This window comes from Halichoerus grypus, chromosome 14 (assembly GCF_964656455.1).
Source record: "Halichoerus grypus chromosome 14, mHalGry1.hap1.1, whole genome shotgun sequence".
Taxonomy (NCBI): Eukaryota; Metazoa; Chordata; class Mammalia; order Carnivora; family Phocidae; genus Halichoerus; species Halichoerus grypus.
In genome coordinates this window covers 72687832-72708745 of record NC_135725.1, presented here as the reverse complement: position 1 = coordinate 72708745, position 20914 = coordinate 72687832, and the positions used below count along the sequence as shown (strand labels likewise).

The 20914-nt window shown below is 38.5% G+C and overlaps 1 protein-coding gene across 5 annotated transcripts in view; it reads left to right on the top strand.

Annotated features, from left to right (window-relative positions):
- ECPAS (Ecm29 proteasome adaptor and scaffold) overlaps positions 1-20914 on the top strand; it is a 99315-nt gene that overhangs the window by 30927 nt on the left and 47474 nt on the right. For all 5 annotated transcript variants that reach the window (XM_036090923.2, XM_036090921.2, XM_036090925.2 and 2 more), the window contains 9 exons: positions 2758-2874; positions 4357-4475; positions 5604-5753; positions 8593-8761; positions 11365-11504; positions 14616-14697; positions 17096-17215; positions 20015-20100; positions 20331-20409. In XM_036090923.2, coding sequence (XP_035946816.2) covers positions 2758-2874; positions 4357-4475; positions 5604-5753; positions 8593-8761; positions 11365-11504; positions 14616-14697; positions 17096-17215; positions 20015-20100; positions 20331-20409 — 1062 coding nt within the window. The remainder of the gene's footprint in view (positions 1-2757; positions 2875-4356; positions 4476-5603; positions 5754-8592; positions 8762-11364; positions 11505-14615; positions 14698-17095; positions 17216-20014; positions 20101-20330; positions 20410-20914) is intronic.

Genomic DNA, 20914 nt, shown 5'->3' with positions numbered 1-20914 from the left:
GAGAGAGACACAGCAAGAGAGGGAACACAAGCAGGGGGGTGGGAGAGGGAGAAGCAGGCTTCCCGCTGAGCAGGGAGCTGGATGAGGGGCTCAATCCCAGGACCCCGGGGTCATGACCTGAGCCGAAGGCAGACGCTTAAGGACTGAGCCACCCAGGTGCCCCTGTCGTTTATTTAAAGTAAAAAAAAATTATCATAAAAAGAAAGTGTGTGATTGTGGGCATGATTGTCACTAATAATGATTTCCCATAGAGCTCTGCCAGGACTCAGTCTAGATTAGATTGTCAGATGAGGGCTGTTTCTTGAGCCTGGTTCCTCCTGATTCTTTTCTCCGTTGGTCAGCTGTATCTTAGGTCTGGACAGCTAGGAAGTTGAGATGAGTATGTGTGGTAATGCAAGTTTCTAGGTCTCTGTAAGGTATATTAGTGGTTCCAAGGATGTCTCATGGTGACAGACACTTCAGATGAATTGAGCTCGACTGTCAGTGTTGGAATCAGATTTTTACTATGCCACCTGGTGGCTCAGTGTCCTAGGACAAGTTACTTCAGTCCCCTGAGCCTCTGCTTCCTCGCCTGTGAAATGGGAATGACAATACCGTCTCTCTGGTTGTGAGAATCAGATAGGAAATGCAGAGTGCTATGCAGAGGTGTGTTCTGTACAGAAACTTTGATAAATGTCAGCTATTTCATTATTCATTAAACAGACATAGATTATACATTTGTTATTTTTTTTTTTAAGATTTTTATTTATTTGACAGAGAGAGAGAGAGCAAGAGAGGGAACACAAGCAGGGGGATTGGGAGAGGGAGAAGCAGGCTTTGTTGTTGTTATTAAAATTCACATTTCATTATTGCTCTAGATTCACTTGAACTTTTGTTGTTGGCAGGGATAGTCCTACAACTCTATTTATTTTTTAAAAGATTTATTTAATTTTAAAATTTATTTATTTGAGAAAGAGCAAGAGAGAGTGAGCACGAGCAGGGTGAGGGACAGAGGGAGAAGCAGACTCCCCGCTGAGCAGGGAGCCTGACGTGGGGCTCCATCCCAGGACTCTGGGATCGTGACCCGAGCTGAAGGCAGACGCTTAACCGACTGAGCCACCCAGGTGCCCCTATTTATTTTAGAGAGAGAGAGTGAGTGTGCCCAAGCAAGCATGCAAGTGGGGGGAGGGGCAAAAGGAAAGGGGCAAGCAGACACCCTGTGGAGCACAGAGCCCCACACAGGGCTCGATCCCACCACCCTGAGATCATGACCTGAGCCAAAATCAAGAGTTGGACGCTTAACTGACTGAACCACCCAGGTGCCCCTCTATAACTCTCTTTAATACTTGCTTTGAAGCTAGAGCACACATTTTAGAAATGATGGAGAATAGTATAGGCCTGGCCCTCCAGAACAGATACCTTAAATCCTTGAGTCTTTCTCAGGTGAGGCTTTCTAAAAATGTTATTTTTCTTTTCTTTTTTTTTTAAGATTTTATTTATTTGAGGGTGATTTATTTATTTATAGAGCGAGAGAGAGGCACAAGCAGGGAGGAGGGCCAGAGGGAGAGGGAGAAGCAGGCTCCCTGCCGAGCAGGGAGCCCGACATGGGGCTCGATCCCAGGACCTGGAGATCATGACCTGAGCCGAAGGCAGACGCTTAACCGACTGAGCCAGCCAGGCGCCCCTAAAAATGTCATTTTTCAATGCTCAGTTTCTCACTTCTCTCGTAGCAAGATAATCTCACTCTTAGAGTAAGATTGGGGCCATTTGACATAAGCTTCTGGATTTTGCTTTCCACCCACGGGAATTATTGACTTGCAGATCTCTCTTCTCTTTTCCCACTTGAGGGAGAGGAAGCTTATTACTTATATTGCTTTAGTAGAATCAGATGATCTTCAGAATAAAGCAAAAATTCTCCATCATTTTACCTGAGTCCTTTTATAATCTGGGCTCTTCTTTTATCTCTTCTCACTCTGTGTGTCAGTCACATGCAGTATGTTACATTCTTTTAGTCCTCATTCCTTCTTATAACTGATTCTCTGCTTGGAAATTCATCTGGTTGTCAGGATTCAGTGTTCTGTCACTTCCTCCCTAAGTCCTCCTTGATCTGGCAGAGTCTTTTCTGGAAACCCACAGTATGTCGTCTGTTTCTCATATTGTCACATTCACGGTGTGTCTTTGTCCGTTTGGGCTGCTGTAACAGAGACCACAGACTGGGTGACTTGAACAGCACTTTATTTCTCACCATTCCGGAGGCTGGGAGTCTGAGGTCAGGGTGCCAGCATGTCGGGTTCCTCATGGAGGGACCTTCCTGGTTGACAGGGCAGCCTCTCTGCTGCATCCTCATGAGGGGAAGAGACAGGACTCTGATCCCTTCATCCCCTTATTAGGGCACCAGTCTCATCGTGGGGGCTCCACCCCCATGACGTTAGCCAAACCTAAGTATCTCCTAAAACCATCAAACTGGGGATTAGGGCTTCCACAGATGCGTCTTGGGGAAACACAAACATTCCACTCGTGGCATGGTGTGTTGCAGTCATTTATTCACAGGGGTCCTGGGGGGCTGTGCCTCAGTGTAGGCTCACACAGGATCCCAGCTTTGGGGGACACAGCATTTTGGAACAAGACCCTGATACTGTAAATTCCCTTTCTGGGATGTCACATTTATGTCCTTGAAAAAAACAAAGTAGCTGCTATTCATCAAATTAAATAGTGGTTGAGAAATGAATTTGTTTTAAAGGTATCAATAATTTCAGTTCATATCTTTCTGTATCTTAGGTAATGGAACTGCTGGTCCATCTGAATAAGCGTATAAAAAGCCGCCCCAAAATACAGCTCCCGGTAGAGACACTATTGGTTCAATACCAGGACCCTGCTGCAGTTTCCTTTGTCACAGTGAGTGTTCTCTTGGAATATTTCTGACTTACAGTGAATTTTCTCTCCTAATGTTTATTAGATGTCATCAGTATATGGGCAAGTTTAGAATTTCACCTCAGACTAATTCTAAATGAAACAGGAGATGTTTTTCTTCAAATGACACACGTTTTTTCCACTGAAGTGGTAGGTGCGGGATAAGGCATGGTCGTTTACATCGGGCAAAGGAAGGCTGGTGAAATGACTACTCAGGTTTGCTGATATAAAGGAAGGATTTGATTCTTAGTAAAAGGTTGTACGAGGCCAGTCTGAACAGAGAGAAGACAGGGTTATGCAGCATAGGCATGAATAAACAATAATAGAAGAAGGAAAGAAAGGGTAAATGTCAAGGATAGGAAGCTGAATTTTAAAAAATTCTGTCTCTGATACATTCAGAAAGGTATGCTTTTTAAAAGTGAAATAACTGAGCCTGTTAAGAAATGTTCCTATTAAATTGTCATCTTCATGAAATGTAGATGTATAAAAATGTTGATGTCATGTGATGTCACATGTTTTTTTTGTGGCCCTGTTGCTCCTAGCATTGAGGTTCAATCTATTGAGTATTATCTAACATCTGGATTCCAAACCTTTGGAGCCACCTACTGGTGCAGAGATCTTTTCTGTGCCTGCTCTGGACGTACAGCTTCATTACAGAAGCTCCTACTGCAAGCAGATAGAAACATTGTGTGCCAGTAAAACTGCCAAATAGACTGTCTCCCAAAGAATAACCTTATGAAGCCTATTCTGAAGTGAAGAATCCTTTTAGAAAAGCAAATTTTTGTCTTATGCATAGATCCAGATATGCATTTATGAATTTGCTTAAAATGAAGCATTCATATGGATTCTAGTGATAGAAAAATACCCACAGCACTCAGTTTCCCTTGGTTCATCATCCATTGGTCAGTTACCGGAATGAGGAACCAGAGTGCTGCCATAAGGCGGCTATAGGAACTGACCGGTTGGGAAATGGCAGCCTAGGATTTCACAGGTGGTCTCCTCTTTGCTTGAAAGGATTAGTGCAACAAGCTGGGAGCTCTGATGCTAATGTGTAGTATGTAGGTTCAGATGGGCCAAATGATGACTTTTTCTTTTCAGCGAAAATTGCCTATTTGTGTGCTTTTATCCCCCCCAACTTTATTGAGGCATAATTGACAAATAAAATTGTATATATTTAAAGTGAAAAAACATGAAGTTTGATATATGTATGCATGAGTGCTTTAGATTAGGTCATGCTCTCTCACATTAAGCACATCTTAAAGCAAACATTTTGAATAAGTAGGGCTGGAATTCTTCCTGAGATGTCATAGTTGATCAAGCTGTAATAAATAAACATGTGATAAATTTATGGAGAGAGAATGTGATTTCTTTGTTATAACGTATCTCCCTAAGTTATCAACCATGTGTTTTCATTGAAATCCTAGAATATTTCCTTCACGCTCACTTGCTTTTCTCTCATTGTGTTAGAATTTTACTATAATTTATGTTAAGATGGGCTATCCTCGCCTGCCAGTGGAAAAACAATGTGAACTGGCCCCTACGCTTCTTACTGCCATGGAAGGGAAGCCTCAGCCACAGCAGGATAGGTATGGTGTCCTCAATTAACTTCTCTCCTACCTGCATGAGTCAACAGCTACCTCTCAAACACAGAGTCACACATTTGGTTTTACTTGGGCTAATGTGAAGGCTTGAGCTCTTTCAGCTGACAGATGATTGAATTTTCTGTGTCACCTCAATGTTACTGTTTTGGTAGTTATCAAATTTCTTGATGCGAGCATGTTAAAATGTGTGCAGAACTAACAACATGTTTCTCAATCTAGATGCATTTATTTTGTCAATTATTTTGAAGAGACTAATTTCATGTGATTGCACAAATTAGTCATAAAGTGCTTTTCATCAAAACATTTCTGTCTTGGAGCATATGAAGTTTTAGAGCAGTTTTAAGGAACAGATCACTTGTTTATATTAATGTGGGCATTGGAGGGGTGAAAAGGTTTGGATAACACCCTTAGTTTCAGATTTGGCTCAAAGTTCTGTAGTGTAGCCTGGTCATGGTGAGCATCATCAGGAAGAGTGCAGAAGCTGTGGAGGGAAGGCGGAGGTAAATGATGGTTTTACTTTGCTTTTTTAGAGCACATGTATTTTTAAAAGAGAGACTATCGTACGGATCTTTACAAATAAAATTAATAAACAGTACAAGCACTCTTTGAGGTTTTCATGTGTAATGAAAGAAGGAATTACTGAAGCTGTGTTATATAAGTTCACACATTGGAAATTTTCATACTCAAAATATTAACAGGATCGGTTTTTAATTTCTTTAAGATTTAGAATATTTTAATTAACTGGAAAAGAAAAAAAATTATTGAAGGAACATGTTATAAGTTGAACTATACCTAAAGTTTAATAGAAAAATCTCTTTTGGTAACTTTAGATACTGGCACTGAGGGCATATTATGTACATCTTTTTCCCAGTGTTTTTGGTAATGAGTCGGAGTGGCTAAACGGCAGTCATCACCCAGCACGCTAGGGTTTCAATAACAAAGAAAGCTAGGCCAGTTCCTAGATTAGGACTTTGTAAATTGGTGGTTCTGAAAGTGCAGGGCCATTGCTACACTTGCCACTTCTTGTTAATGTGATTTTTGTTTTGTCTGTTATTTGCATGTATGAAAACCTTATTTTTAAAGTAGTTGCAATAAATGTAATTGTTTTTTCAGCTTAATGCATCTTTTAATACCAACCCTTTTTCACATGAAATACCCTGTTGAATCATCAAAATCAGCTTCTCCGTTTAATCTTGCTGAGAAACCAAAGACCGTGCAGCTGCTTTTGGACTTCATGCTAGATGTCCTTCTGATGCCTTATGGGTAGGTTCAAAATAAAACCCAGCGACCTTGTCGGTGACTGCTTTCACTGTGTGGGGTTGAATACTATTTTAAATGATTCAGCTTTCACTTGAAAATGGATGTGTCTCAGATTGTCATTTCTGCTGCAGGCCCGACCTCTTCTAAACCCCAGCCCCACTGCTTGTTGACCTTACAGATGTGGAGCTCCTGTCATGGTTTCAGACTCAGCCTGTCCCAGCTGAAATCAGTTTTTCCCCATAAAATAGTTCTTTCCTTTAACTGCTATCAGTGCTCTGATGGTTCTCTTAGCCATGTCTGTGTACAGCTATAAATTGCCTGCAGCTTTCCTTTTCCTTGTTGCTAATGCCAGTCCCATAGTAGCCCCTCTCTGCTCCCTGTCTCGTCCCGGAACCACGCTGTCTGCTGCGGGTTGGTCTCATCTCTGCTCAGCTCTCGTCACGACTTTCTCTCCAGCTGTTCTTCTCCAAAACTTTCTACACTGCCAGAGGGATCCCTGATTTTTATTGTTTTATTTTTTATTTTTTGTAAAGATTATTTATTTGAGAGAGAGGGCACGTGCGCGCACTCGTGCTTGAGTGGGGGAGGGGCAGAGCACGGGCAGAGGGACAGAATCCTCTCCGGGGTGGGGATGGGGGGGGCTCGATCTCATGACCCTGAGATCATGTCCAGAGCCAAAATCAAGAGTCGGCTGCTTAACCGATTGAGCCACCAAGGTGCTCCAGGGATCCCTGATTTTTAAAATGTAGATCTTACCAGATCACCCTTAAAATCCTTGGGGTATTATTTTCCAGTCGTTACATACACTCATGCAGTTCATGCGTTCTTATGTCCTTGCCTTTCGTGTTTTAAGAGGATACAGTTCTTTCTGCTTAGAATGCCTGCCCAACAGAAGAGAAGGGGAGAAAGAAAGAAAGAAAACAACAGCCAAAACAACTGCTTTGAAAAACCATCTCAGACTAGCTTTAAGAGGTCAGCTGTGTGTGTCTCTGACACAAATTTCTTGCCTTGGGCAGAGGACACTATTTTCCGGGTCCTTATTACACTAACCATCCATCTGTATTGCCACTTTGTGTTTTCATCGTACTGCTGACATGTCCAGCTTCCCTAATAGATTGGGGCCTCCTTGAAGTCAAGGGCTGTTTTAGCTAGCTCTCGTCCCTTGCTCAGTGGCCCAGGTTGTGATCTGCTTCTAGGCTACTTACTTTCTAGGTTGTCCTCCTGCCAGAGATATTTATCTAAAATGCTGCTTTCATTATGTTTCTTCCCTGACCAAAGGGGTAATGTGTACTATAATCTTAGCCTGTGGAGCCTCCTGTCCTCTGTCCCCTGATCCAGACACAAGAGGGTTCATGCTGTACAATTTTTTCCCTTTCCAGTTTGCCCCCCCTCCGGCCCCTCTAGTTTGGTGGCTTTATTTTCCAGACCTTGAAACGCTTTCACTACCTCTACTTGTTCACTTCTAGTACATGTCCTATCATTGCTTATTTCTCAGTGGTTTCTTTGTCATGTGATAACATGTCAAATGCTCTCATATGTGCTGTTATTATCTCAACCTGCTCCAGATCTTACACTTCCTGGTATTCTTCTGTCTTGTGCTCAAGATGGTGTTTTGCATAATGTTAGCTGTTCAGTAATTACTGATTCATTTACTTACTGCCACTAGTCTTGCTTTAACTTAGAAATAAATGAAAACCTCCTTTTTATAGTTGTTGAATCAGGAGGCAGCCAGAATTGGCAGGTGATGATGGCTTTGGTAAATAAACTTTGAAATCCAAATTTAACTTAGGCACATAACGTCCTCAATCCAGTTTTTCTTACCAAATCCAAATTTAACTTAGGCACATAATGTACTCAATCCAGTTTTTCTTACCAGTGGGAATTTGCCTTATTTTTATAGAAGTATTAAAGTGATTTCTTAATAGGTTTTTTTTAATAGATGGATTTAAGATTAAATGGATATAGCATATAAGTAATGTGGAATAATTTACTGTACTATCAGGATCTAAGTGTTATTTTTAATTTTTATTATAATGGGTATTTCATTTTAATATCCAGTCTGATAATTCATCAGCATAGAATTTTAGAGTTTGAAGGGACTTGAATTACATTTTTTTTTCAAAATTTTCATTTTGTAGATGAGAAATACCAGTTTACTGGATCAAAACGAATTTATCAGAAATCTTATTTTTAATCTGTAGAAGCTAAAAATGAAAATAGGGTGGTAAATTAATAAATAAGTAGCTACAGAGGGCTTTGAACATATAGTGGGAAAAGCTAATTGTTATGACTTTTCCTCTGAGTTTTTTTTCCTTTTTGGGGTGTTATGTGCTTGTGTGGTAAGTGGTTTGGAGGTTTCAGTGGGTTTTCTAATGGGATATAAGAATTAAAGGTGAATTGCCACTTAGCAGAAATGGGAATGACTGTAAAAATGTTCTGTGCTTTGGATATAGAATAATGTTTCTTTTTTTTTTTTAACCCTTCTTACAAACAACTATTCTTTCTCTGTATTTGTCAACCTGAAACTCAAAATGTAGTAGGTCCATAGTGGCTCTTAGAGAGTTGTTTATAGATTGAGAGCAAAATATTTATATTCATTGTTGGTAACTGTAATAGTTCATTTGTAACTAAGCTGAACAGATGGACTTACGGTTAATCTGCTAAAGATGTAAATACCCTTTTTTAGATACCTTCAGGATTTTTCTTTATGATGAAATTTTACTTTCAAGTATTCTAGAAAAAATCTCTCAGAGAAAAGGATAAAATTGAATGTATTAAATGTGCACATATATGTTTATGTATGTGTTTTAATAGGGAGGTTACATTTCTCTTTCCTTTTCAGATATGTGTTAAATGAATCCCAGAGTCGCCAAAATTCATCTTCAGGACAGGGTTCTTCTTCAAATAGTGGGGGAGGTTCTGGAATACCCCAGCCTCCCCCAGGAATGAGTTTTTATGCAGCTAAGCGAGTTATTGGTGATAACCCGTGGACACCTGAACAGTTGGAACAGGTATCACTGCTTGTTCATAATGGAGCCTGCCCCAGTGTGCTGGCCCCGGGGGGGTCCCCCGGGAGCAGGTCTGCCATAGTTCTCATGTGCTCAGTCTCTCTAGTGAAACAGCTTTGCAACCCCTGCCTGACCTCGAGTGCTGTCTTCATCGTGGCAGTTATGTGTTAAAGCCCCAGGGGAAGGGAAGGGGCGGGCAGTGCTCTTCGTTGCGTCCACAGCTCAAGGGTGAAATCCAGCCCCCTCAGAAACGGAGTATGTTTAACTTCGCTCATTTTAGCTTTTAACTGTAGGTTTAATAATCATCTAGCTGTTTTGGTGCAGTTAGGATACAATTTATCTTGGGTTATTCAGCTTTTTAGGGCTGTACATTTTGTGTAAAGTGAGGAACTCCTATACTCACATGTGACAATATGGGGGAAAAGCATGACTCCCTTTGATATCTCTTGCTGGGAATTTAAAAATTGGCATTAAGCATTTTATTCTGGATTTAAACAGGACACAGCTGTTCTCTGAGCAGCTTTTAAAAAAGACTGGTGCTCTACAGAGAAGTTGCCTCACTGTGTCTGTGTCAGCAGGCACCTCAGGGAAGAGCAGATGAGATCAGTATGTAATTATTTTGGGATTCAAGCAACATGGGTTAGTCTTCCAATCCTTCCTTTCTCTCTCCACGGAAGTCTAAATGATTTGATATTTTTTCTTTTTGAAAAAAAGCAGTGTTTTTTTTGATCAAAAAGCAGTGTTCCCCAGGAGAGGGAAAAAGGCAAGTGGGGGATTGCTTCCACTCGTAAATTCATAGAATGACTTGTTCAGCAAGGGTTACGTTTGATTAGATTTACTTCATGTTTCAAAGGTCTTTTTTTCCCCTTCTCAAACCATGATGTAAGTAAGAAAGAAAGGTAAATAGTAGTAGCAGCTCCTCTTTTTTGGGTGTGAGCGATGTGGCGGGTACTCTGCTGAGCACTTTGAATACCTTGTGTCATTTAATCCTTACGTCAACCCGAGGAGGTAGAGAAATCATTTCATTTTGTAAAAGGAATTGAGGTTTTGAGATGTACCTTGGTCTTCCTCCTATTACTAGGCTTTGAATCTAGGCCTCTCTGAGGGCTCAGGCTCCAAGTGCTGGAGAATAATTGTTAACATTAAATTGTAATCTTGTGTTGATAATTATTTGCTAATTTTTAAGGGCCTCTCCATGTTTTTTGTCAATTTTATAATCTAGTGAATCTAAATGAACCATTTAGTTTCAAGGATGAAATAAAATTTTTTTTATTTAAATAAAAATGGTTTTTATTTTTTCTAATGATAACATTATGATAATGTAAAGATTCAAGTAGTACAGAACATTATAAAGAGAAGTTAAAAATGACCTGAAATCCTAGTTTGTCATTCATCTACAGCCTACTCTATGTGTGTATGTTTGTGTGTGTATATATATAAATACAGTTTTATACAATACATTTTTATATATTATATATTACATTTACATACATTTACATATAATACAGTATTTGTGGTTTACTTTTTTCATTTAACAGTATATAAAGTTTTTTTAAAAAGTCATCTTTTTATATGTTTATATAAAATTATGTGTAAACCATGTAAGATTTTAACTAGTTTCCTATTGATGGACATTAGTATTATTTTCAGTTTTCTTTGCACATTTTTTTGTTCATATCTTTGTGTAGTTAATTTCCATGAACTGTTCTTCTGTGACTTAAGTAAATGAGTCTTTTCTCTTGTGGCTCTTGCCACAAGTAAGTTGTTTTGAACAAGGGGGAGGGAAGGCAAGCATTTTATGATCTGTTTATATACCTTTTTAAATTGCATGTTATTATTTAATAATTATAAACTCTCTTAATCTTGATTCATATACATAAGAACTGGTATATAACTGATTTTTAAAGGTAAAGATAGTTTTCAGGCATATTTGTCCTAAATAGAATTGTTTGTTTTGAAATTCATAGCTCCTTCACACTGCATGAAGTTCTAATTAGAATCCTTCTTTGATCTGTGTTTTATTTTAGCCATTCAATTAGATTGAATACTGTTTGGTTAAAATTTCACTTGCCTTGACTAGAGTGTGTTTGAAATCCTATTGTTTTCAATCTAAGAATATTGAGGACAGAATGAATATGTTAACAATAGAGTGGAACTCTATGGAATGTGGTTTAGTTCTTTTTGAACTGTCAAAACAATCCATTGAGCCCTCTATTTATAATGTACCAATCTCTTACCTGTAGGCTCCAAATTTGGACTTCAGTTCAAGGCTTTATCATTCTAGAGAGACTGTAACCTGAGTAGGAAGGCTGTGTATCATGATGGTCTTCGATTTGGAGAAACTTTGGTTTGAATCTTGTTTTCATCATTTAATATGTGCCTTAATCTCTTAAGCCTTGCCTCAGTTTCCTTATCAGAAAAATGAGTATAATATTACTTATGTCATAGATAGTGAGGGTTAAATGAAGTCATGAATATATGTTATATACAGTTCCCTGGCACATTGTAAGCCTAAACAGGAGCTGCTACTGTTGTTACTATTAATTTTTGGTTGGTAGTATTTGTTTCTTTGATCACCGTTTTTCCCTCCCTTCATTTATCTGCAGTGCAAATTGGGTATAGTGAAATTCATAGAAGCTGAACAGGTGCCTGAACTCGAAGCTGTTCTCCACTTGGTGATTGCTTCTAGTGACACACGCCACAGTGTAGCGACAGCAGCGGACCTAGAATTGAAAAGCAAGCAAAGGTAAACTGCCTCCCTTTCCACCTTGAAAAAATGAAAAGAGGCCATATTTCTAAAAGCTCACTCAGCACATATTTATTCTTTCAGGATTTTCTATAATGAGACATTCAATTTAGGAGATTATGAAATATACCTAATTTGTAATAAAGACAGTTTGCTTAGGAGCAGCATTCTGTATAAGACAAAGAAGAAAAGCTGTTTGGAAAAGCAGTTTAAAACTGGAATGGATTAGAGATATTACCATGAGAAGTGAGACCTTTGTCGTCTAGGTAAATGGACTTAAAGAATTGATGTTAAGAAGAATGGCAGAACCCAGAAGTTATTCATTTTTGATTCTTCCTCTGTGTCAAACCATTTGAGATTGCTTTTTAATAAAGGATATATAGGTATTATGATAAATACAGTAAAAAACAGGTCCCATAAAAGAGGTGCTGAATAGATCTTAATTCACACATGAGGAAATACAAATAGTAATAGGCTCAGAGAAAATGTTTTGTGTGAGAAATCAAATCAATGCGAAATGAAACACTGGTGTACCAGTTTGTACCCATTGGTAAATAAAATTATGTAACAGTTGAAACTCCATTTAAGTTTCTGTTGAAACTGCTGTTTTTATATTCTGTTGATTGGCATTATAAACCGAAATAATTTTTGGAAAGCACTTTGCAGTATGTAATGAATCATAAAAATATTTATAATGTTTTATGTAAATCTTCTGGGAATTTATCCTAAGAGAGTCATTCAGAAGAAGAAAAAGATTATATTTAGAAAAATGTTATAGATTTGCTCATTATACCATTTCCTATAATTTTAAGAAAAATGGAAACATTCAAATTTCTACTATAGGGAAGTAGTTAAGTAAATTAACTGTGTGTCTCCGTATGGAATATTATAGATCTTCCCAAATAATTATGAAAGTAATAAAGCAATGTGTAAATTGTCCCCAAGTAATGGCAAATGACAGCAGAATACAAAATAATACGTGTACTGATTTAAAACAGGAGATGTGGGGAGACTGGAAAAACAACAGGAGAAATTGAAGTTACTTGGTTGAAAACTATCACGATTATGGAAGAGTTATGTTCTTCATTTGTTTTAATGCTTAATGTAATAGCATGCTAAAAGGCAGTGGAGTGCATATATTGTAGTTTTTCCACTTCAGAGAAAGTGATATAAGCAGGTGTAACCACGTAAGGAAGGTAACTTCGTTGTGTCTTCGGTTACGTGTCCGTAAGCAGACTGCACGTGTGGGGGCGGTTAGGAGCGGTGTACCCCTCCACGGCAGGTGAGGCAGCCTAGGGGAGGAGCGCGTTGTCTGGGAGTTAATTCTGGTCATGCCTCTCGCTGATGGAGCATGAAAGACTCCTGTAACCTGCCAGGCCTTGGACTCTGTGGAATAAAGAAGCTGGACTAGACTGTACATTAACACCGCCCCCCCCAGTCTAAAATTCCTTCATGCTGCTTATAACTGCATCCTCCTGGTATCCCTTTCAAAGAATTTATTTGGTTTCGAAGTATCAAAAAATCTTCCTTTAAAACTTCTCATTGTGTTTGAGCTGGCCCCATTCTTTACACCATGTAGTGGATTGGATTGTTAGAAATGTAAATGTCGTGCAGAAGTATTCTAGTTCGTTTCGATTTTGTCTGTTAAAACAAGTGTGCATTTTTTTCATAAGAGGAGTTTAACATTGTTAAGAGGTAAAAAGTAAGTTGAGAACGGTATGTAGATATTTTCCCATTTTGTTAAAAGAAAAATCCTGAAGTATCTCTTCAAGTGATGCATCTCTCTTTTGATCTGTTTCTTTACCTACCCACCTGCTATACCATCCACCCGTTTTACGTGCATAAGAAAGAAGTCTAGAAAAAGATACACCAAAGTTAGTGGTTACTGAAAAGGAGTAGAGAGGGATATGGTATACAGATTATAAATTTCTGTACATTTCTGAATTTTCACAACAAACATGTAATAAAAAAAACTAGAAAGATGGCAAGGGGAAAAGTAGAGGAAACAGTGAAAATTTTTAGTTTTTAGTTTGTTTTTACCATTAAGCTTTACTAAAGTGTGTACGTGTTGTCAAAAATCTGTATGCCTGATGTATTTATAGAAGGGAGACAAAGGTGGGGCTTGAGGATTAGTTAGTAGCAGTCATCTGAGGAGAGTGTAGGTGAATAAAAACTAAAATGGAATGGTGGAACATCTTCGAGGATGGAGGTATTGTGGAATTGTGGCTATCTGAGGAAGAGGCAGATGGATGAACTGTGAAAGAAGAGACGGATTAGAAAACCTGTCAGAGCAGCATCAGAAATTGTGTTTGCACAGATTAGAACATAGCTTGGAAGCAGAACCAATGTCAAAAGGCAGAGAGAAGATAGTATGGTTAAATCTCACTGATGAAGTGAAATGCAGGATTGCAGTACCGCTAGGTTTGTAACATGACTGGGAGGGGCTGCTGCAGGGGGTGGGTGTTGTAGGATACAGTGTTGTATCCTCATTCACCTGACAGTGGGGCCCGAGTAGGAGCAAGTCAGGGACTAATGGCAGCATGCCTGCTATTAGGATTAGGTGATGAAGCTGCAAATAGGTGCTGGCAGAGAAGGAAGAGCGGGAGGCTGGGGGTCATGGTAACACAATATAAGAGAAGTGGGAGGGGCTGCCAGCTTCTTAGGGTTGGGGCTTTAACGGATAATTTTTTTATTTTTGGGTCACTTTCCTTATCACTTTTGGGTTTCCAGGTAGTTCAACAGAAGAATGTTGCTTGCCTCAGTTCTCTTTGAACAAGTGTACTGTAGCTCTGCTCTGTCAGAACTGCTCCGTGGCGTTGGCCTTGAGAGTGAAATACAGTCCATTTTTCTTGTGTGGGTGTCCAATTGGGCCGTGGATGTAATGAGCTATTGAATCAGGGTGGGACAAGTGACTTCCTGGATTTCTGTTTAGAAATTAACGTTGATCTAAATTAATCCCTTTCCTTCTCTTCTACAAGTCAGTTGCTCAGTTCATTTGTGTATTTCTGACATTTTCCTTTGGTAACGAATATTGGGGCTATGTATTTTTTGAAATCATTGAAGTGGGACCAAAAAAATAATTTTAACAAGCTGTGTTGAAACCTTCTGTAGCTTGATTGACTGGAATAATCCTGCCATCATTAATAAGATGTACAAGGTATACCTTGGAGATATACCACTGAAGACAAAAGAGGTAGGTTGTTTTGGTTTATTCTCACATCATCATAAAAAGCATTTGGTTGACATGAGCTCCATATATTTGAACTTTTTCTCCTAGTTATTTTGACTTAAGCTGAATTTATCCTGGAGGAAATACTAGTTTTAAGCCATGTTGTCTGGGTGGATTAAGATTTCCTGGTAAATTAGTTTATTTGAGCTGGTCGTTTCAATTCCTATACTTAAATAATGATGAAACACTCTCTGGATTAGGGATCCACACACTTTTTCTGTCAGTTTTTTAGGCTTTGCTGGCCATGTGGTTGTGGGGCAACAACTATGCAACTCTGCCCTAACATGAAAGCACTTGTAGGCAACACACGAAGGAGCATGGCTGGATGCCAGTGTAACTTCATGGCTACTGAAATTTGAATTTCATATAATATTCACATATTCTGAAGTACTAGTCTTTTGATTTTTAAAAAATCATTTGAAAACATAAGCACTATTCTTAACTCATAGGCTTTATCAAGACAGATGGTGGGCCAGATTTGGCCCATTGGCTCATTTGTTGACCTCTGGTCTAAAATCTAGGACCGTAGATGGGTTCTTCTGAAGCCTCCAAGTAAGGTGTTTGCTTAATAAGCTAAATTCTGTTCAGTTCACTGTGTTTAAAAGTGTTCTCAAGTTCAAATCCAGACATACAAGGATTATTTGCTTGCTTGCTTTTTAAACCATAAATAGTTGTTTTAAAAATCGTAATCCCCCCCCCCCATCATACTATTTCCATTTAGATTAAATTGAGTGTGATGTGGCAGAAAGAACAATGAATTGGGAATTGGAAGCCTCCCCCTTGGGTTCTAGTCCTGAATGGCTGCACACAAATGTACTGGGGAGGAGAGATTTGGCTAATCACAGGGCTTTTCTTGGCCTCATATTCTTCGTGGAGAAAATGAAAGGGTGGGATTAGATCAGTGCTTCTTCACCCCTGTCGGGTCATAGGGAGATTTTTTTTGATCGCGTTGATGTTTGCACTGATGGTGCGCTGACAATGGTGGGTGTAACTGCTGGGGCCCTAGCACAAACCAAAACTGTGTCACTAAATAGTACTGGTAGTTATTGTGTTCTTAACTGTCAGCACTCATAGTAAAAAAAAAAAAGAATAAAACCCAGCTTTACTTAAGAATATCTTTGATGAGGCGCCTGGGTGGTTCAGTTGAGCAGCTGACACTTGGTTTCTGCTTGGGTCGTGATCTCGGGGTCGTGGGATTGAGCCCCGTGTCAGGCTCCGTGCTCAGTGTGGAATCTGCTTCAGATTCTCTCTCCCTCATGCATACTTTCTCTCTCCCTCTCTCTAAAATAAATAAAAAAGGAAAAAATATCTTTGATGAAGCAGTAAAAATTATTTTACCTGTAGACTGGGAAACTGTGGATATCGAGTTGGTATTTGGCAGATATGTTCTCTAAAATGAAGAAATGAGGCTTCAAGAAAAACAATTCACGTGGTTTATTGGCAGTGGTAAAAGTTGGACGTTCAAGCAAAAATTACAATTTAGGGAAACTTGTACCCATCACAGTGAGCCTGACATTTTGTCAGTACCTACAGACTTTCTGATTAGATTGGTGGTGATAATAACATGTGATTTTAAAAAATGTTTTATAATGAAATGTTTGCTTAACTCATGAGCCAGTACTTTCCAAATGACCAGTGATGTCACAGAAGCATTACGAGGGTAAGGGGGCCATTCGGTGGGCAACACAGATCAGTGGAATTTAGTATAACAGAGTATACAGAAGTTCAGTGATAAGGTTTCAAATCCAAATTGTAACTAGCCTTTAAGAAACTATTGTTTATTACGTTTTGCTGTAGTATCAAAGAATATCTGGAATTACCTGAAAAGGCTAAAATCATCCCCACTTTTCCAAACACGTATCTTTATGAAACTGGGTTTTGTTTTGTTCTTTTGGCCACACCCAGTGCCAGTTGTTTTTTTTTTTTAATGTAATTTAACCAGAACAACATACCAGAACAGATTGAAGGCAGAAGATAAAAGAATCCAACTCTCTTCTGTCAAGGTGGACAATTAAGATATTTAGAGAAAACGTGAAACAGTGCCACTCAGTACAGTTTTTTGTTTGGGAAAATATAGTTAATCTTCTTAAAAATATGTTATTTATGAAAATGTATAATGGATTTATTATTATAATTTTAAATGAATATTTAAAAATTTCTCAGTTTTAATTTCTAATATAGCAAATATTGATAGGTATTCCAGTATAGCAAAAGCTCTTTGGAGTGTTCAGTAGTTTGTAAGAGTGTAAAGGAATCTTGAAATAAAAGATTGAGAGACCACTGATTTTATGATTTCTCATGACTGTTTTCAGTGAGTAGTAATTTTGAACTGCTGAGTTATAATTAAACATATTTTTAACAGGGAGCAGTTCTGAAACCAGAGCTGAAGAGGGACCCCGTCAGTACAAGGGTTAAGTTAAAGATTGTGCCCCATCTCCTTCGTTCTAGACAAGCTGCAGAAACGTTCCCAGCTAACATCCAGGTAATTCATTCTTTCCAGAGAAAAATTTACAGAAAAGTTTACAACTTTTATGTCTGTCTAATTACAGAACTGCATTAATGCATATTCGGGAGGTACGTTGCTGTACGTAACAAGTCTAATGAGATTCCATCTTTTTTTTCTATCTCAGGTTTAGCTGCAGACATGGTTAAAAATTTTTTGTTAGAGAATACATACTGTATATAGTTAACACTCAAATGTATGGTGACTGTCCTTTCAAACTAGTGCTTTTCTGGGTGGCTTTTCTCCAAAAATGTTTGTCTTAGGCAACCAAGTTTCTGGTGGTCAGTTAAGTGGAAAAATTCGGTTATCAAGTGTCATCCTTAACTGAACCCCTGCGTGACAGCAGTGGCCATATTTTCTTGATTCTGCCTCCTTAATAGCTTCATCTCCGTCCAGCTAATGCTGGTGTTAATTGGGACTGTGCCTTCTCACTTTGGCCATCACAGTAATCTAGCTTGTTTCCCTTCCTCTCATCTGAAAGACAGTCAGCCTATTTTCTCTGTTGCCACCAGAGTTTTTGTTGCAGTTGGAAATCCTTGTACTCTGTTGGTACAGGACACGAGTCCCTCTGCAAAAGCTCCTACCTTTTTTGCCCAAGTGGTGACCAGCTCAGCTCAGGTAGCAGATAGATTGGAGTAAAATTTTGTCATCAGTTATTTGCTGTAGATCCTAAATAAGCCTCAGGGTTTTTTCTGTTTTTCTTTATTTCTTTCTTTTCTGTTTTTCTTAAAAAATTCTTTTTTGAATCTGTAAAATGGGTGTAATAACAGCAGCTTACTCGTAGCAAGGTTTTAAAGACTGAATGGGGTCATAGAAAATTGAGAGCACAGTGGCTAGTACTCATTCAGTTACCACGTTCCGAGTATCTGCTGACAGGTTAGCAGTTTTCTCTCTTCTGGTCTCCTGTCTCACCACCCCCTTGCCCTGTACCTTATGCTCCAACAGAAGATTGTTCCTCTTTAAAGACGCTGTTTTCATGGCTCCGTGTCTCCGCTCATGATGTTCCCTCTGCCAACCAGAGCCCCCCTTTTCACCCTTCAGCCTGGTCAACATCTACTCCTGTTTCAGGATTCCCTCCAGTGTGTTGCCTCCCGTCTGTAATGTTCCCACTTCCTGCTGCTCTCGTTTTTCAGTCCCAAAGTGAGAACACTTGCCATCGTGCTCACTGTATGGAGGGCCTAGACTTCTGTCTTAGCATCTCTCCCTCTTAAGGCTTATTTTGTTGAAGTGGCTACTTCCTCCCCCTCGATGATAAAACTTTTATTCCCCCTATCTGGCACTCTAATATTTGATGACTTTAAAGTATTCTCTGTGTCTCATAAATGTAAAATTATCCCAGAGCTTCTGTCATTTCTTTTTCATAATTGGTGTTTTATAATTGGTGTTTGCAAGCACTGTTTCCTGGATAGTGTCTTGATAATTTTGGTTCAGAAACTTTGGTTGTAGTAACACTACATTACATAAGAAGCAGCTAGAATTTTGTGACAAAATATTCATAGACATCCTGTAGGTGTGTACTTTATTTGTAGTTATTTATATGTTTTCCAAATAAATCTGGCTAAAACTTGGTGTATTCAAAGACAAACTCACTGTCCCTCACACACATTCTTCTTTCTAGTCCCATTTTTAATGATTGCATTACTGTTCTCCTACATAATTGGACCTACCCCCTCTCTTCTCCACCTGTCAATCATAAAAATCCTTCAGGGCATCATTCAGATGAGCCTCTTCTTTCCTGATACCAATGGCTTTAACTAGGCACATAGTACCTCACCCTGATTTTGAACGTATGAAAGTACCCAGCATAATTCTTCGCGTATAATATGTGCACAGTGAATTTTATTTTTTCTGATAAAACATTAGTATTCTGATTAATTCTTTTGCTTCTTTTATCTTACCATATTATTCTGTATAATTTAGCATTATCAGATAAATTTTCTAGAAGTCTTTTCCGAATAAGGTAGCATGTGATTATATATTGTCCTGTATCATTTTTAATGTATGTACATTTTGATCCCTCAAGCAGATCGAGTGCCTTGGGAGCAATGCTTGTCTCTTTGTGTCTCACAGTACCTGGCTAGTGTTGGTTACCCAGCAGAGCTCAGTCCTGTTCAGTCACATGCCATTGTTAAGTAAGATCAGAATACTGCTAGTCATTTTAGGAACCAATGTGAGGAGATTTTTTTTTTTCTAAGTGTAAGACTATCCATCCCATAGAAAGTGGGAATTTGAGGAATTTAGATTTCTTTGACATTGCTATCTAATGTCTGAACCTTCTAGATGCTGTACAGGACTCACCTGTGTGATCTGTTGCCACCTAGGCATGACTACACCATACATGGAGTACCTGTATTCTACGCTTGTAGAATGAGTGCTTTAATCTTGACATTTTCCATGAAGCTTTTATTACAATTTGTTTGGAATGACTGACTACATGTAATTAAGGGACCAGAGTGGCTTTATCTGCTCATGTCCCCTGTGTGATGCGGAGTGGCAGACTGAGGGCCCACTGTGAACTCTGTTGCTTTCTGGTGGTAGATCCACAAGTTTTGCAGACTGTCAAGATCAACCACTGTGTTTGTTATTCCACAGACTCCTGACTGGAGTTACTGACGCCTTTCTAAGTTGGTCAGCTAAGATGATTATCTGTATTAAAAAGAACTGTGTTTGAATAACAAGGGGTAGTGCACAAGATCTGCTGTTGAATCCTGACTAATATCTGAGAATAGCAAATTGCTATTATTAATTGGTGTTCTTGACATTGTCCCTTTTTCATAGGTGGTGTATGATGGACTTTTTGGTACAAATACAAATTCAAAATTGAGAACATTATCCCTGCAGTTTGTGCATCACATTTGTATAACGTAAGTTTTTTTGAACTGTTTGTAAAATTTCAAGCTGTTGGAGTGATCAAATGATTCAAGTATTTCTTTCTTACCCAGAAAGAAACCATGTTTGCTCATCTTAAAAAAATTTTAGGTTTTAATAGGTTATTTCAGTTGTGTCTCTAATTATTTTAAGTCATCATCTGAAAAGATACGCTAATAATGAGATTCTTATCTTGCTTTTGTGTATGTGTGCTATTTTTTTAAAGTTGTCCAGAAATCAAGATTAAGCCATTAGGTCCAATGCTTTTGAATGGCCTCACCAAGCTAATCAATGAATATAAAGAAGTAAGTGACTTGTCTTTTAAACACTGTTAACATTTTATATTTTAAAGTATTTTCTGTTATCAATCTTTCTGGTCTGCATGTTTGTTTAGTTAGTTACAGTTTGCTATTGTTCCATCATTTCTTAATATTTTTACTTGAAGTGGTGTGAATTTCAGAAATTACTGCCATCTTTTGCTTTTTTGTTTTTGGAATTAAGTGTTAAAAATACAGTACGAATTTCGAGGGGTCTTATTGCTTCTTTAAATAACATCTTTTAAAGCAACTGCATTTTATTCTGCTTTTAGGCACTGTGCAAAAATGGAATGGAAAGCATTAAATTTTATTTTACGATTTGTTTCCATATGGATGTTTATTTGGATTTGCTTATATTTAGAAATAGTGTTAATTCTTAAGGGCTGAGTTTTTACCAGTTCAAAATTCTATAAAAACATGCATTCAGTAAGTTTTTGATTCCTTAAGCTAAGTGGGATGAGGATTCTTTGGAATCCCCTTTGTCCTTGCTGTG